Source organism: Schistocerca cancellata, chromosome 4 (genome assembly GCF_023864275.1).
Source record: "Schistocerca cancellata isolate TAMUIC-IGC-003103 chromosome 4, iqSchCanc2.1, whole genome shotgun sequence".
Taxonomy (NCBI): Eukaryota; Metazoa; Arthropoda; class Insecta; order Orthoptera; family Acrididae; genus Schistocerca; species Schistocerca cancellata.
In genome coordinates, this window is record NC_064629.1 from 340,854,258 (window position 1) to 340,873,554 (window position 19,297).

The following is a 19,297-nucleotide window of genomic DNA, read 5'->3' on the forward strand; positions in this document are numbered from 1 at the left end:
CCGGGCTGTTACGGTTTCTCGCTAATATAGCCACGATGACATCATCAGCAGCCAATCAGATAGACCCAGTGTGGCGCGCGCGAAGTCGACCCGGGCAGCTAGCGGAGCTATTGCCCGTGGTAGCACCGGTGAAGTCAGGTGGCGCCAGGGCAGGCGCCATATTTGAAACTGCCGCTCCCGCGTCGAGCATCTGTCTTTGCTTTCTTTCTATGCCCAACGCCCGCCCCCATGCCCTGCTGAGTGTGTACACCTGGTCTCTGTTGAAATTGTTGTTGTTTAAACGAATCTCGGCCGCTTCCTTTAAAATGGAGTCCCAATATGTAGAAGCATGAGCCAACACTTTTATATTTTTGAACTGTATTTTAAGTCCTTTTTCTAGGCAATGCTCTGCTATGGCCGACTTGTCAAGCCCCCTTTGTTTTATATGGCGCTTGTGCTCAGTATAACGCTCCGCAACCGTGCGAATTGTTTGTCCGAAAAACATGCTGCCACATTTCATGTATACCATCGCAAAAGACTACGAGGACACATAGCTTTCCTCTACGGTGAGGACATAAAGCGCAGTGTGAGACTGTTAAAAAAACTGCGGAAAAAGAGATCACATGTGCTGAGTTCAAAAAATGGTTCAAATGGCTCTGAGCACTATGGGACTCAACTGCTGTGGTCATAAGTCCCCTAGAACTTAGAACTACTTAAACCTAACTAACCTAAGGACAGCACACAACACCCAGCCATCACGAGGCAGAGAAAATCCCTGACCCCGCCGGGAATCGAACCCGGGAACCCGGGCGTGGGAAGCGAGAACGCTACCGCACGACCACGAGATGCGGGCGTGCTGAGTTCTTTGGCATTTTTACAACGCTGCCGGGACAAGGAGGTAATTCCTCGCTTTGCAGTAGTTAAACGCCTCATTCGAACTGCTGCAGTGGACAGAATTTTGAAGAGGACCAGTCTCGCCATAGTGGTACAGCGGATACGACAGACAAGGTACGAGCTTGATCATAATGCCAGGAATCTATTTGAGTGTCATCTGTCTTTGTCATCAACATTGTCACCATTCGATTGGGAGTTGGTGGATGTAGCCACGGCAACGCAACAACATGCAAGTTTATCCAAGGCAACGTCGAAGCAATGTGCCAAGTTCGACCGACTGAATCACGGGAGAACTATTGTGAAATCCCATAAGGCCCATAGAACGGTTGTTAATCTTTCCAACCAAGAACTTCCAGTTGGCTCTGTATCAGCGCTGAGTAAAGGCCTCAAGTTTTCTCCATCTCCACGACGTCTGCAATATTGGATATAATTAGTGGAATAGAGCAGTGCTTTAGGAATCTTTCGCACGATGCAGCTGAGGACGTCAGGCTAACTACCAGCCATATCCTGGAGAAAGCTAAGCCACCAAAATATAATATTAGACAGGAGGAACGACGTGGCTTACGGCTATTACGTGAGAATGAAGACCTGGTTGTCTTGTCAGTCGACAAAGGGAATGCCACCGTGGTTTTGAACTTTGCAGACTACCACCTGAAGATGCTACATTTTTTAGAAAACGCCACGTGCAGCAAGCTTAGTCGTGATCAGACACAGGTCATTGTCAGAAAGACAGGGAAGTTATTAAAGGATTCTGGTTTACCAGATGAAGTGGTGAAGAAATTTCGTGCTTTAGTTTTCAACTGACGTTTATTATTCTTTCTAGTGAAATATTTCAGTAAAATTTTCATTTAATGTTTTAACTTCGCTTAGTGTTACAGTGGTCGTTTTAATTTTTTGGTTTTAGATAATAATTTTGTGAAGTTTTGCTGGTATTGGCATCGGCTGTGTTGTAGTAGTATTAATACAAGTAGCTGCTTCCTTAGTAGCCAGAGAATTTCGAGACCATTATTACTAGTTCTTAAATAGTTCTACTGGTGTAACTGAACTTTGGTAACGTAGACGTATAGTTTTTTTCAGTAACTATAAAATTTTACCATGAGTGAAAAGTGTGGGCTCTGTCGTAGGTTTGTGAGTAGTGGATTACTGTGTGGGATTTTTCAAAGTATTTTCATTGGGGGGAATGCAGTGGGGAAGCCAGTGGTCATTTTAGGGAGATCCTCTCCTGGGAATGTAGAATCTGTAGTAGAAACAAGTTAATAGAGGAGCAGGAGCGTAAGATCTGTGCCCTTCAGGTGCAGTTACAATGCGCAAAGGAGGAACTAGATAGGTTGAGGAGGGTGAAGGGTGGTGGGGAATGGGAACTGGCAGTTGGCAAGAAGGTAGCTAGGAAGAGGAGGTATTCAGACAGTTTTACTTTGCATACATGCAATAGATACGACCAACTGTCAGAGTTGAGTGGAGAGGAGCCTCGTGTAGCTGTAGATGTAGGTAACTTGCAGCAGTCCTCAGCAATTAGGAGGCCTAGGTTAGTTGCAAAGTCTAGCAGAAAGAAGGTTCTGCTGCTAGGTAGTTCCCACGGTAGATGTGTGGGCCAGCAGTTGCAGGAAGTGTTGGGGAGTGAGTACCAGGTCACCAACATTGTGAAGTCTAGTGCAGGGTTGGCTCAGGTGACCGAAAGCATAGGGGAGTTATGTAACAATTTTACGAAAGAGGATTAGGTAGTGATAGTGGGTGGAGCAGGGAACAGTCTCGATAGGGACGGGGAATATGATGTCAGTGGTGACTTGGTTAAGATAGCTACTCAAACTGGTGGCACTAATGGGCATTTCGTGCAACTGTTTCAGCGTCATGATAGGCCTCACCTTAATGCGGCTGTTAGGCGCGTTAATGTGGGGCTGGGGAGGGCACTGATGGCGGAGGGCATGGATCACATCTCAGTGCTGCCAGTTGGGTCTATCAGTAGATGGGGTTTCACTAGGCATGGCCTGCACCTCAATAGGTATGGGAAGGGGAGGCTGGCTAAGCTTATAGGTGACAGTGTAGTGGGTAGTGGTCGTGGTGGTAGTGGTATCACTCATGGAAAAATTCCTGTAGCAGTTGGTGTTAGAGCTGCACCTTTTTTAGACTGAAGTCAGCTGATAGGTATACCTGCTTAAAGGAAGTGCCTCTAACTAAGGGCTCACCTCCAGAGGATGTAATGTTTCCAAGTAGAGAAGGAATTAGCATATTTCATCAAAATATAAGAGGTATTAGAGATGAAGTTAGTGAACTGCTAATAGATGTTAGCTCTGAAATTATTGGTATATCAGAGCACCACTTAAATAATTTGATAATTCAGACGCTTCCTTTACCAGGCTACAGATTAGCTGGCTGTTTCTCAAGGAGTTCCTTGCGGGGTGGGGGAGTGGCTCTGTACGTAAAAAACAGTATTTCATTTGGGTCCATAGACGTATCACGACACTGCACTGAACAGATATTTGAAAGTTGCGCAGCATTAGTTGAATTTAGTGAAACTAAACTTCTAATTGCTGTTGTTCATAGGTCCCCTACCTCCGACTTCAGAGCATTTTTGCTTGAGCTAGAGAGGGTTCTTGATTCACTTTGTAGGAAGTACCAGAAAGTAGTTATATGTGGTGACTTCAATATTAATTTTGTACATGATGGTGCAAGAAAAAGGATGTTGGTAGATCTCCTAAATTCATATGATCTGATGCAAACTGTGCTTTTTCCAACTAGGTTGCAGGGGAACAGTAGCACAGTCATAGTAAATATTTTTATTCATTCTTCATTACTAGATGGGCATTCTGTTAGTAAAAGGGTGAATGGGCTTTCAGACCATGATGCACAAATTTTAACACTAAAAGGTTTTTGTACTCAAACCAACGTCGTATTTAACTACAAACTACGTAGGAAAGTTAATTCAACAGCAATAGATAGTTCTTCAAAACTTGTCAAGGAACAAGAGTAGCAAGATGTTTATAGTGCCGATAATATAGATGATAAATACAATGCTTTCCATAACACATTTCTCATGCTCTTTGAGAGTTGCTTTCCATTAGAACATTCTAAACGGGGTACTAGCAGTAATGTACAGCCCGATTGGTTGACTAGTGGGATAAGGATATCATGTAGAACAAAGCGGGAATTATATCAGAATGTTAGAAGTAGTCACAATCAAGCTACAGTAGCCCATTACAAACAGTATTGTAAGGTGCTTAAAAATGTTATTAGCAAGGCAAAAAGTATGTGGTATACAAATAGAATAGCTAATTCACAGGATAAAATTAAAGCCATATGGTCAGTTGTGAAGGAAGTGTCTGGTCAGCAGCACAAGGTTGATGATATAAAGTCAGTTCGCAGTAATAATATTTCTGTTACTGATAAATCAGATATATGTACAGTATTTAACAACCATTGTCTGAGCATTGCTGGTGAATTAAATAAAAATTTAGTTTCTACAGGAAATCATATAAATTTCTTAGCAAACGCCTTTCCGAGATTGACGTCCGAAATACTCCTCTGTGATACAGACAAGAGGGAGATTGAGTCAATAATTAAATCACTGAAGACTAAGGACTCTCATGGTTATGATGGAGTGTCTAGTAGAATATTAAAGTACTGTGCTGCACATGTTAGCCCTGTATTTAGCCATATTTGTAATTTTTCCTTTAGGAATGGTCAGTTTCCTGAGCGAATAAAGTACTCAGTAGTAAAGCCGCTTTATAAAAAGGGAGAAAGGGATCATGTAGATAATTTTAGACCTATTTCTATGCCATCAGTGTTTTCAAAAGTTATCGAAAAGGCTGTGTATGTAAGGTTAATTGATCATTTTATATCACGCGATTTGCTATCAAATGTACAGTTCGGCTTTAGAAGTCGTTTGACAACTGAAAATGCTATATTCTCTTTTCCCTGTGAGGTAATGGATGGGCTAAACAAAAAGTTTCGAACGCTTGGCGTATTTTTTGATTTAACAAAGGCATTTGACTATGTTGATCTCACAATATTGCTCCAGAAGTATCGAAAGTGAGTGATAGTTCGACACGTAAATTAGTCTACTTTGCTTATTTTCATTCACTTATGTCGTATGGTATTATGTTTTGGGGTAACTCCTCCCATTCTAGAAGGATATTTTTGGCTCAGAAACGGGCGGTTCGGGCAATAAGTGGTGTGAGTTCACAAACCTCTTGTCGACCTCTGTTCACGAGTCTGGGTATTTTGACATTGGCCTCTCAATATGCATATTCCTTATTGTCGTTTCTTGTTACCAATATTAGTTTACTTCCAACAATAAGAAGCTTTCACTCGGTTAATACTCGGCAGAAATCAAACCTCCATTTGGATCGGACTTCCTTAACTCTTGTGCAAAAAGGTGTGCAGTATATTGCTGCATCCATTTTCAATAAGCTGCCACTCGAATTCAAAAATCTTAGTAGTAATCCACGCGCTTTCAAATCGAAACTGAAGAGTTTCCTCATGGGTCACTCCTTCTATTCTGTCGAGGAGTTCCTTGAAAAATTAAGCTGATTCTCATTGTATTGCTGATAGCGTTTGCTTAAACTTATGGACTGATTTTCTTTCAGGTTCATGAACATTTATTTTTATCTGTTGTTACTTTTATGTTGTAAGTTCATGTACTGACACGTTCCATGACCTTGGAGATTTGCTCCTCAATTTGGTCCTACGGAACTTGACATGCAAATAAATAAATTAATTAATTCACGCCTTGTGCCGCCAGACCTCCCAGGATTTATGGATTACCAAAGATATACAAGGCAAGTGTTCCTCTGAGGCCCATTGTTAGTGCAATCAGTTCGCCCACCTACAGACTTGCTAATCATCTGGCCAGATTATTAGCACCAAAATTGGGATATTGTGAACACCATGTTGTCAACTCACAGAAATTTGTTGAGACACTCAAGAGAATGAAGATATGTTCAAACGACCTAATGGTTAGCCTGGACGTTGTGGCACTTTTTACGAGAGTGCCAATACGAGATACACTCGATCTTTTGGCCCAACATTTTCCATCTGGAATTATTAAGTTGTTTCGTCACGTCCTAACGACAACGTACTTTTTGTACTGCGATGAATATTATGAGATGACAGACGGCACAGCCATTGGATCACTACTGTCTCCAGCAGTCACAAATTTCTCATGGAGCACTTTGACGAGCAGGCTCTGCAAACTGTGACATTACGGCCGTCTTGCTTTCTACGATACGTTGATGACACCTTCCTGACATGCCGTCATGGTGAAGATACACTACAGCAGTTCATCGATCACATGAATGGCGTCCATCCCAACATTAAATTTACTGTCGAGATAGAGAAGCACGGAAAGCTATCATTTTTGGATGTTTTGGTTGAGAGGAAGGCAGAAGGCCGGCTTGGTCATTCAGTGTACCGAAAACCAACACACACTGATCGGTACTTGAACGCCAATAGTTTCCGCCACCCTGTACACAAGAAAGCGGTCTTGAACACGTTGGTTCATAGAGTCAAGATTATCTCTGACGACGACCACCTACAGTCTGAATAGCAGAACTTGAAATGTGTTTTCGGGGAAAATGGATACAGCAAAAGAGACATCGCAAACGCTTTCAAGGGCCGCCGACGAAAGACATCTGGTGAATCAGTAGAAGAGGCCAAGCGAACTGCATTCCTACCATACTGTGGAGCAATTGGCGGCAAGTTATGGCGTCTTCTGCAGAAACATGGGGTAAGACCAGTGTTCCGGCCTGCCCGCAAGATCCGAGAAACGTTGCGCCCTGTTAAAGACGACATTGCTCTTCGAGTGTCCAGCATGTATAGTGGACCCTGTGAATGTGGCAGCATGTGTATCGGACAAACAATTCGCACGGTTGCGGAGCGTTGTACTGAGCACAAGCGCCATATAAAACAAAGGGAGCTTGATAAGTCGGTCATAGCGGAGCATTGCCTAGAAAACGGACTTAAAATACAGTTATAAAGGAAGCGGCCGAGATTCGTTTAAACAACAACAATTTCAACAGAGACCAGGTGTACGCACTCAGCATGGCATGGGGGCGGGCGTTGGGCATAGAAAGAAAGCAAAGACAGATGCTCGACGCGGGGGCGGCAGTTTCAAACGTGGCGCCTGCCCCTGGTCCACCTGACTTCACCGGTGCTACCACGGGCTACCCGGGTCGACTTATACGCGCGCCACACTGGGTCTATCTGATTGGCTGCTGATGATGTCATCATGCCTATATTAGCGAGAAACCGTAGCAGCCCCGGCTGGCCGACTTTTAACCTGTGCATGTGCATTCGGTGTCTTCTTTGTGTTTTAAGAATCGCCAACTGTGTTTTTTAACTGTATGGTGACTTTTTTTAATTGTCCGCCCACGGACGTCTCCCTGTCCAGGTATTTTTACCTCCATTATCTCCCCTTACTCTGTTTTATGTTCCCCTTTTTTATCGCCTTATATATGTAGTATTTTATTCTTGTTTTATTTGTCACTCGGCTGAAGAACGGCGGATATTGCCGCTGACAGCCCTCCCCTGCCCATATGGGGCAGGGGAATGAAATCACAATAAAGGGAAAGAAAAGCAGCCCCAGCAGTCAGTGAACGCTGACGATGATGGCGGAGATTGCCATCGAAAGCTCGAGGATTTTATTCGAATTGACACGGCTTGAAAACCGAGGATGTTTTATTCACTTCACAGTAGTTTGCAAAGTATGGCTGTAGATGCAGAAATAAATTCACATTTCCAAAATTGATTCAAATAATGTGATGTCCTCATTCGTGCTTCTGCAGGTGTAACTATATTTTAGAACTTTCGTGGAATCTGCACAACCTATTTCTGGTTATAAAAAGTATGTTCTCCATATGCGAATGCAGGCTTTCTCGGAGAATCTCAATGATAAAATCTTCTTGTTTGACAGTCGAGTCAGTACGTTGTTCTCTGGCAACGTTTCAGCAAATTTCTTACTTGCCATCTTCAGGTGAAGTCTTCGCCTGAAGATGGCAAGTAAGAAATTTGCTGAAACATTGCCAGAGAACAACGCATTGACTTGGCTGTCGACCCGAGAAGATTTTCTCCATTCCAAAACGAATCAACTTATAAAATTCACTGCCCTACTCTTCCATTTTGAACACCTGTAAACTTGACATTGTCCACTCCCCAGTTCCCCCCCTGCTTACTCATCCTGATACTCTGCAGCGCCTCTATTACCACATTCTATTAACACTACACCACCACACTCTCCACGTCTTCTCTTCATGAAACTTTAATCACCTTCCCTTACTCATCCATGAAACAGCCCTGATATCTGTCCATCTTACCAGATCTAGAAGATCCCTTCCACCTTTCCCTTGTCAGGGCTTCTTACCTCTCTACTCACTTCCTAAATCTTGGTTCGGAACCATCTACATCTACGTGATTAGTCTGCTATTCACAATAAAGCGCCTGCCAGAGGGTTCAATGAACCACCTTCAGGATGTCTCTCTGCTGTTCCACTTTCGAATGGCGTGCGGGAAAAACGAGCACTTAAATTTTTCTGTGCGAGCCCTGATTTTTCTTATTTTATCGTGATAATCATTTCTCCCTATGTAGGTGGGTGCCAACGGAAAGTTTTGGCAATTGGAGGAGAAAACTGGTGATTGAAATTTCATTAGAAGATGTGACGGTACATCACATAAATGGACATTTGGAGAAAGGGAAAGGAAGTTTTTGTTATGAGACATGTGAATTATAAATTATTCCAAGACTGTGTACGTGTGCACAATGTATAACAAATAATAGAGCCGGCCGTGGTGGTCTAGCGGTTCTAGGCGCGCAGTCCGGAACCGCGCGACTGCTACGGTTGCAGGTTTGAATCCTGCCTCAGGCATGGATGTGTGTGATGTCCTTAGGTTAGTTAGGTTTAAGTAGTTCTAAGTTCTAGGGGACTGATGACCACAGATGTTAAGTCCCATAGTGCTCAGAGCCATTTGAAATAGTAAAGAATGTAAGTTATTATTATCAAAACACAAATATCTGTGTAATTAACAAAACACAGTTTTTTGTATAATCTCTGTGTAACATAGGCCATGAAGATCAGAGACAATGGTTTGATTGAACTATCTCTCCTGTTTTGTTTCATCTAGCGGTAGGCCGTCATTGTAGTGCTGTCTGATAATTAATGTAAGTTTTATCTGTATTTTTGAAAAATATAATAGAAATTGTTATTAGAAAGTGTGTATTATTGACTTAGTTGTCACCTCTCATGATTGCAGCCAGTAATTATAGTTAACAAAGTTTTTACAGAAATTCGTAGTGCAGGGAGCTCATCTCCCCTAGCAGGATTTAGTCGACCATTATGCTGACGATTCATGTTATTAAATGTAAATGCAAGAGACTTCTAAATTTTGATCTTTCATTAATTTCAAAGTTAAAGACAGTAGTGATAGATTTCAATTACCAACATTCAAAGCAAATGAGTTCAGTATGTTTCATTTTGGCCACATAACGGCAGATGAGATTCTCTCCAGTTTTGCCTTGCAAATAATGAACAAGAAATACTGTATTAAAAATCATTACATACAGCGACATCTCGATTAATCTTTATGTAATTTGGTACATAAATAACCAGTAGCCCCTGAGACCCATATTAATAATTACCGTTTGCGTAAGAATATGCATATTTTCTTTTCTAAATAGCAGCGCTCACACAAACTATTTATTAGAAGGCAGTGAGTCGAGCGATGTGTTTCAAAAATATTATATCGTACGTACTTTGGGGCAGCCGATGTCCATACAAGTGTTATCGCGGTATAAGTTAATTAAAAGTCTCATGCTAGCCCACAATATTTAGTCACCCCAAACAAAATCCTAAAATATATAATTATAAAAATAAAAATATACACTTATACCGCGATAAAGACCCTGCCGTGATGGAAAACACCTTTGTTTTAATGATTGCAACTCCAATTCATGTATCATGTCTGTGACACTCTCTCCCCTATTTCGCGATAATACAAAACGCGCTGCCCTTCTTTGCACTTTTTCGATGTCATTCGTCCGTCCCACCTGATGCAGATCCCACACCGCACAGCAATACTCCAGAATAGGGTGGACAAGCGTGGTGTAAGCAGTCTCCTTAGTAGACCTGTTGCACCTTCTAAGTGTTCTGCCAATGAATAGCAGTCTTTGGTTTGCTCTACCCACAATATTATCTATGTGATCATTCCAATTTAGGTTATTTGTAATTGTAATCCCTTCAGATTTGTGTGACTTATCGCGTAATCGAAATTTAGCGGATTTCTTTTAGTACTCATGTGAATAACTTCACACTTTTCTTTATTCACGGTCATTATGCAAGTTGTTTTGATCATCTGATGACTTTAAAAGACGGTAAATTACAGCATCATCTGCAAACAGCCTAAGACAGCTACTCAGATTGCTCCTATGTCGTTAATATAGATCAGGAACAATAGAGGGCCTATAACACTTCCTTGGGGAACGCCGGATATTACTTCCCTTTTACTCGATGACTTTCTGTCTATTGCTACGAACTGTGACCTTTCTGACAGGAAATCACGAATCCAGTCACACAATTGAGGCGATAATCCGTAGGCACGCAGTTTGGTTAGAAGTCGCTTGTGAGGAACGATGTCGAAAGCCTGGAAATCTAAAAAGCACATTCTCTTCACTCTCATCAAACATCTATGAATACAGACACCCTTCTACACACAATCCTTGAATGATATGTTTCCATGATACTCATCCCTGGCATTCTACATTCACTCATCACTTCAATCATTTATGTATCTATTTTAATCATTCAACACCTTTTCCTTTTTAACTTGTGCACCTGCTCATTTGTTTTTATACAGGGTGTTCTTTTCACTGACGTCACTGAAATATCTCGAAAACTACACATTGGATCAAATAAAGTTATAATTCCAATTTGTTTCTCTCAGAGGGGGACATCCAATGATACACTCGACCCCACATGCCATGCCATGCGTGGATGGTGAGGGGCAACTTTGAAATCTTCAATGAGAACCTCTGATTTTTTATGGCACATTACGATTTTGTGGCAAAATCTACATAGTTTGGCCTGAAGCATTTTCATCATATCACCATAGATATCTCTTTAATCTGGGGAATAGAAATGGCTGCACAATTGTAATTTACGACATCCTACTCAATTGCCCTTGAATATCCAAAGGCAAATAGTAGGACAGTCCAGTATTTCATAAATTCTAATTGGAAACTCCATTCACAAGGCTGTATTCCTCCAACATATTAAACAGGGAACTACTCGACTCACCACTGTGGACATGGCTCGAGGTGAACACTGCTCTACTTTTCTAATCAGAGTAAATTTTCAAGTGTACTTCCACCAACTTCAGTATACTTAGCGGTCTGCTTTTCAAACGACTGTATATAGGACACAGGCATATCAGTGGGAATGTCAGCACAGACATTTCTGATGCAGTTGACAATATCTTCACGGCGTGTTGGTACTTTCTGGTACCCATTACCTCTTAAATATCCCCACAGAAAGAAATGTGGCGACGTCAATTTCAGCAAGCTAGCGATCCTATTATTGGGGTAACCTCTGCCGATCCGGCGACCAGTGTAAACATGGTCCAATACCTGTGCTTCAGTTGTGTAATGTGCTAGGCACCTGTCAGGCTGTAACCACATACATTGTCGAATGTCCAGGCAACATCCTGCAGTAGAACTAGTAGTTTCTGTTCCAAAAACGTTCGATATTTGCCATCGATAAAATATGGACCAGTGAGTTTGTTCCCCATGTTGCCATACCATACATTAACTGACCATGGTGATTGACGATCAACTTTCTGTAGTCCATGGGGCTTGTCTACACTCCAGTAATGAATGTTATGCCCGTTAACACTACCATTGTTTGTGAATGTAGACTCATCGGAAAATAGTACCTCAGCAAAGAATGTGGGGGTCGTTTGCATCTGTTTAACTGCCCATTCACAAAACACTACCCAGTTATGGAAATCGAGGCCATGAAGTTCTTGATGCAGTAACACGTAGTATGAATGATACTTAATACGATGCAGTACTGTGACAATACTACCTACGGAGATACTGGAATCGCAGTTTAATTGCCAGGCACTTATCTGTGGGTTGTGGTTCACTGCCGCTAGTACAGCTATTTCATTAGCTTCTCCTGTTACACATTTGCTTTGTTTCCTTTTGCTGTTCTGTACACTGCCATCAGACATTAAGGCGTTCACAACCTTGTAAAAGAACAAACGAGAGAGAACTTTATCTGGAAAACGCTCCTCATGCAATGCAACAGCAGCCTCAATATTTCTCCTACATTCTTCACAAAGCAGGATAATTTCATTTCTTCCTTCTATGGTTGCAACATTCATCGTCCACTTGCATGCCTGTTTTCCAAATGACAGGTAGGGGTGTAGGGAATAAACACTGCACAAATGTAATGTTTAGACCCGATGTCTTTTTTTATGTCTGCATGATTCATGAACTCTGGTCGCAGTGTACTGCCTGTTATGATGCCTCGAAGTTCGCTACACGGTCACAGTGGCGCATGAAGTAGTCTGCTGTTTGATATGTTGGAGGAATACAACGTTGTGAATGGAGTTTCCAATTACAAGCTATGAAATACACTGCCTTTACATGCGACATATCTTCCGAAAGACGAAAACCGAATTTCAGAAACCGTTTCTTGCTGTTGTGTTTATATGTTAAGCTGGGTTCACACAGGCATCTAATGTGACGCCACAGCTTGTGGCTTGCTGTAGTGGCATTGTGAGCTACCGTTCACACAGGACACCACAAAGTCTACGTAGTTGCACAGCTTTTAACATGTGTCAACTGAAATCATATTGGCGGGTATGAATGCTATAGTGCAGGTTATGGCCTTAGAGCTGTGACAAAGAGTTAAATACAAGGAAGACGAAACCCAAATGCTGGATCCGAAAATAGATTTCACCCAGGGATAAATCAAGGAAAACAAACACATTTATAAAAGAAATAACACTCAGAGACGAAAATGCTGTCTGCAATGGCAAACTAACCAACAGCTGCCATATAAATATCATCTGCAGACATGCCTCTCTCTCAAGATTTTAGAATCTTATTATATTTGTGGATATAGGCATTTCGAATAACTAATTTTTAGTTTAACAGCTGCCGCATCACACTAGGGAGCAAATTCCTGCATATTATCTACAATTTATACACTGCTTGGTCCCACAAATTAGGAAGTTTATATGATTCGTCTTTTTGGTTACACATACTAAGTTTATTTATTTATTCCTTCGTGGGATATGTCATTGGTTTGCACACACACACACACACACACACACACACACACACACACACACACTGATTCAGAAAATCAAACATAGATTGCCGTTCTTGTAATTCTAGGAGCTGCGAAAGTGTACCTGCCGGAACTGCTTTCTTTTTTTTTCAGAAATAAAATAAAAACACCCTGAAATAGAATAGTGCACGACTGCGTTCACTGCGACACAATGCTCGTGTTTCGCAATACTGCCACCAGGGAGCAGTGGTGGTAGGAAAGTGGAGCGACAAAGTACAACCAAGTTCAACTCTTTGTAGCATGACAAAAATCGTGTCTCTTAGGTTGCGCCACTAAAAACTTGGAGTTCACACTTGCAACTGCAATGCAACTGCAGTATGCCACTAACTGTGATGAAACTTTTGTTTCATGTGTGAAACCAGCTTTAAGACCAGTAGCGATCTGCTAGGCCAGTTATGTATGGCGCCTGGAAAACAGTTGTTAAAGTTTATGATTTAGTTAAATCACTGTTCTCCTTCAATTAGACGTGGTGTAAACAGTATCAGTCTAATATTTATACTTATCCTTCACTGTACAAAAAGCCACTCTGTCCATATTAGCTGAAAATTTGAAAAAACAAGAAGAAACCTGACAGTCCAAGCAAGTTTCAAAACCAGTTGCATTAACATGGCAGTAAAAATCGATTGCTGTATTGGAAAGCCAGCAACCAGAAGTGGATTTCTAGAATCTATTTTGAAGTGTTTACAGGAGTTTTGGGAGCCCCATGTATCAGGGATGGTACTGGCCATTCCTACTCTCACATCATGGAGGTGAGGTCACACATGCCACTTGCAATTCAATGGCCATTGAATAGTATGTCATAAACTACGATTTTTTTAAATTTTACATCTCTAGTTCTGTAGGACGAAACTGAGAAGCAAATCTCCAAGGTAATGGAACGTGTCAGTAAGTGAAATTACAAAATAACAGAAATAAAAGATAAAATAAAAAGTCGTAAGTTTAAGTAAACACATCAGCTTAATTTTTCAAGGAACTCCTAAACAGAGTGGAAGGAGTGACCCATGAGGAAAATCATCAGTTTCGATTTGAAAGCGCATAGATTACTGCTAAGAGCTTTGAATTCTTGTGGCAGCTAGTTGAAAACGGATTCAGCAGTATACTGCACACCTTTGGCACAAGAGTCAAGGAATGCAGACCGGATTTCTACCTAGTATGAACTGAATGAAGGCTGCAAATTCTTGAGAATAGGTTGATATTGTTAACATGAAACGACAGTAAAGAATATATATATTGAGAGGCCAATGTCAGAACATTCAGACTACTGAGTAAGGGTCAACTTGCATCACTTATTGCCCAAACTGCCCATTTTAGAGCCAAAAATATCCCTTGAGAATGGGAAGAGTTACCCCAAAATATAATACCACACAACATAAGCGAATGAAAATAAGCAAAGTACACTACTTCTCGTGTTAAAAGATCACTTACTTCAGATACCATTCAGACAGTAAAAATGGCAGCATTAAGTCTTAGGACAAGATCCTGAATGTGGGCATTCCACAACAGTTTATATCTATCTGAACACCCAGAAATTTAAACTGTTCAGTTTCACTAATCATATGCCCACTCTGTGAAATTAAAACGTCATGTTTTGTTGAACTGTGTGGTAGAAACTGTAAAAACTGAATTTTACTGTGATTTAGCGTTAGTTTATTTTCTACAGGCCATGAACTTATGTCATGAACTGCACTATTTGAAACCGAGCCAATGTTGCAAACAACATCCTTTACTACCAAACTAGTGTCATCAGCAAAGAGAAATATTTTAGAGTTACCTGTAATACTAGAGGGCACATCATTTACATAAATAAGTAACAGGAATGGCCCTAACACTGATCCCTGGGGCACCCCCCACTTGACTGTACCCCACTCAGACCCCACATCATAGCCATTCTGAACACTGTGAATAATGACCTTTTGCTGCCTGTTATTAAAGTAACAGGTGAACCAATTGTGAGCAGTTCCCTGTATTCCATAATTGGGTACTTATTTCTATTCTTCTGATTGGAGCGCCATCTGTGACGAAACGATGAAAATGCTTCATACAAAACGGATGTAAATTTTGCTGTAGAATCTTAATCTGCAATAAAAAACGGAGGTTTCCCCTCCCACGCACGGTGTGGGGTGGCAGCTCGATTGTGGTATCGCCGGATGTTTGCCTCTGACACAAACAAACAAATTGGAATTATAATATTTTTGATCCGATGTGTAGTTTTCGAGGCATTTCAATGTCTTCAGTTAAAAATGAACACCCTGTTTATTCGTGTGCAACACATTTTACGTTCGTCTGTGTCTATATTTTAGTTAATCAACGAGTCGACCTTGTATATTTTAACTTATATAACTGACGATCTGTTTTTTTTATGTTTTAAAATATTTACTCTCATGTTGCTGAAGAGCGGCAAATTGCGTCAGCGGACAGCTCACCCCTGGCCCGGATTATATGGGGGGGGGGGGGGGCTGAAATGACAAGAAGGAAGTCTGTTAAAACAAGTCGACAGATGCAACGCTAGCGTGAGATAAGTAATGTCTTTGTTTAAGTGCTTTGAAAGTCAGATGAGTTAGCGGCTCGATAAAGCCTAGGCACTAGGCTGTAAGACAGAAGTCACTGAGATTTAGTGTGTCTGTGCGTCAAGTAGCTGGGAAATGTTTCGCATTGCCTTGTTGGTAATTTTAGTTATAGGAGCGTGTTCGGCAGAACTTCACAGGTGAGACATCATCTCTTATGCTGAATTGTTGTATCAGCCTTGCAGTTGAAGTTATTACCGAAATCCTCAGTCCAGTAGCAGCAAGTTTTATTTGGTTGACATTTAGGGAATCTTCAGATATGAAGATTGTTTTCATAGCAAGAGCTTTGTTGTAGATGTCTGATTTTTAGAAGCAGATGTGTATTTTCAAATGTCGCTGACTGAGATGTAAATGTTCAAACAAGTTTGTGTAAAAAAAAAAAAAAAAAAAAAAAAAAAAAGTGAACATCACTGAAACTGTATGAGCAAACAGTTTAGAGGAATTAGAATCGATCTCGACAATAGCAGACAAAACACCTCCAAGCAATAGCTACCTAATTTATCTCACTAAATTCTCGATTACTTTAATCAATATTATTCTATTATTTCGTAATATGTTCTTCTAATGTTTCATAGAAACTATTAGGAAAAGTGTAGCTTTAAGGGGGAAAATGTTGTAGAGAGTGGTAAAGGGGAGATTCCATTTCTTTGTTTTTCCATGAATACCAACGCTGAAAATTAAGATTTCCTTAACATACACTTTGGAAAGGAATTTTAAGTGTCATCTTTAGCAATGGATGTAACGTTCTGCTTCTCTTGGGATAATAACTGACAGAGCATTCCTGGGCTGCAGAATTGTGCATTAGCATGTCATGCTAGTACAACAAACCATCTGTGTGCTGTATAGAAAATGGCTCATAAGTTTTAGCAATCGTTTGGCTCTTTGATTGGTAAGTGCTTAGGCACTGCATACATGAAACTACAAATGTATGACTAAAGCATAGTTACTGTAAAAATAAATAATTTTGGACTTATAGTAACAACTATTTGTATCTGTAAAGAATAATCTTGGATCACAAAAGTGTGGTTAGAACTGCCTGTGGTGTCAGTTTGGGAACTTGGTGCAGGTTTCGTAGGGTTCTGATTGCCATCTGTGTAGGTTTACATATACTTCCCCATTCCCTGTAATATTTATTTGTGTATACTAGGGTGCCATAAGCATTTGGTGTGTGTGTGTGTGTGTGTGTGTGTGTGTGTGTGTGTGTGTGTGTGTGTGTGTGTGTGTGTGTTTTTTTTTTTTTTCTCTTTATATGTATCAGGATTCTAGGATGATTGACTCATCCCACGACATGTGCTGTATGGAACACAGTACTTTCAGAAAAGTTGCCCATAAGCCTATGTCAAATGGTAATTAAGACAGTCACCAGTCCATTCAAGATTATTTGCATGTGCTTGACAATGGTGAGATAGTTAGTTGAAAATATTTGTGCCTTTTTATGGTGGTTTCACAGTCAGGAATAGATTATTGGCACAAGTTGTGTGTGTAGTCCATTCAGAATATTGTCTGTTGTGTAACAGGAACTGTATTTAGGAATTACTTTGCAAGTGGAACTATCAAGCAGAAATGTTCTAGTATTCTTAGAGAGAACATTTTAAATAGGTAGATGTGTGGAAAGATCATTGTTGATACATTGTGCCTGTGGGGAGGGGAGAGAAGAAATTTCATGGCTAATTTTCTGTATTAAAGGGTGCCCCTCTACAAAATAAAGACAGCCCGCAGATCTCTGCAGGAAGTAGGTACAGAGGTACAGCAAGTGCGGCGAAGGTATGGTGGTCCGACTCCAGAGCCACTTTCTAACTACCTTGATGTAAGTACTCAGTTTTGTCATTAATATATTTTTTTAACAATTGACACATATGGAAACATGTTATTGCTACTGAATGGATTTGCACAATGGTTGAGATACAGATCATATTTGTAGAAAGTAGAGAAATGCCAATAAAAATATTTTGGTTAGTACAGTTTGGTCAAGCTTTTTACTGTAGTACCAGTAGCAGAAAAAATTCAACTTGATTGAAGATACTTGTCTCAAAGCACTGACAATATTTCCACATGTCACCTGCTGTAATGTAACTACAAAATATAGATAATTGTGTGTACATTGCAGGAGGGAGTTGGTGCTGCCTTCCCTTCACTGCTCCTGCCCACATGGCAGTACTAATATGGGGACAAGGCATGGCACCTGTTGTTCCCTGCAGCCTTAGACATCTTTTCATTGGACAGAATTCATTTGGTAGTGCTGCTGCATGTATTTGTGAGGCAATTGAATAAGAACTGGAAAGAAGGAAAATAACTTGCTACACAAGTGCCATGTTCGTGTACTGAAATGCAAATTGAAATAGGACGTGGAATTTTCTGACTTTTTTCTGTCCATGTAAAATGTGCAATATCAGAGTGAATGCCAATGGTTAATTTCACATGCACACTGTGTGGTATGGGATGTCAGTGATTCTCCTTTCGCGACGTCAACGGTGACAATGATAAGTCGTATAACATAATCTCCAGAGTTCTGCTACAGGGTAGCTATATAGAAACCGATCCATATTGTAGCCTGACATAAAGGTGAACATGGAAAGTGGAAGGGTATAAACTGTTCAAAACAAAAAATTTGGAATTAAGCTACAGTTACAGAACATGTTTGGAAGGTAGAGAATTCTCATGAAAATTGAATTTGCTAGGGAAAAGAAGGGAATCCTTAGAGTCTGGGAGGGGATGGGTGGTTGAAATGTTGGAGGGTGGAAAGAAATGGGTCTTCATTTTGCTACAAATAGCTTGGAGATTGTACCAATTCAAATTTTTTGCTTTGAGCCACACGTTGTAATTTTACAATGTGAAGCGCATAAGCAGTTGAAGTGGCACATTATTAAATGTTGTGTGTTTCTCACTAACTGGCACACGCATGGTGTTCATTCAGATTATGTCCGATTTCAGAACATGTGGTCAGACGGGAACCTAAAAGCAGGTCAGTTGTGTTTATAATCTTCATTCTCACAAATATTTGGCAATTTTTTCCCAAATAAGGCAAGATTTCTTCTAGGGTTCATTTTTTGGTACTGCCTGGTCTGTTTTAGCTGTATAGCCCAGTACAAGTTGTTGACTCCTTGTTCAATTATTTATATAATTTTACATGTGTAGTGACATTTGTTTCAGGATTTTTTCAGTCTGTGTACTTGAGCAGTATAGCTCAATTGGGATTACCAAAAGTTGAGATTCAACCCATCTGCTTTGACATGTGATGTCATCAAGGTGGCAAACACTCACACTTCAAGTATATGTAATACAGCGATTGTGGTGTCATTTACTATTAAACACATGAACAAACAAAATAATACACAAAATACTTGACTCTAGCAATAGAATGAAAGTAATGGCACAAGTGTGGGAAGTAGGGGTTTTTGGGTGACAACAAACTGAATGTAAAACAGTAAGAATAACACCACTCAAAAACAAATGTTGTTGTCTTCAGTCCGAAGACTTATTTGACACAGCTCTCCATGCTACTATACACTGTACAAACGTC

General features: G+C 40.6%; 1 protein-coding gene across 1 annotated transcript in view; it reads left to right on the plus strand.

The window, feature by feature from the left end:
• Nucleotides 1–15,752: 15,752 nt before the first annotated feature.
• The window catches only part of LOC126183443 (lysosomal aspartic protease), a 29,428-nt gene continuing 25,883 nt past the window's right edge, over nucleotides 15,753–19,297 (plus strand). The window contains exons 1-2 of the mRNA XM_049925431.1: nucleotides 15,753–15,917; nucleotides 17,464–17,584. Of these exons, the coding sequence (XP_049781388.1) occupies nucleotides 15,856–15,917; nucleotides 17,464–17,584 (183 nt within the window). The 5' untranslated portion in view covers nucleotides 15,753–15,855. The remainder of the gene's footprint in view (nucleotides 15,918–17,463; nucleotides 17,585–19,297) is intronic.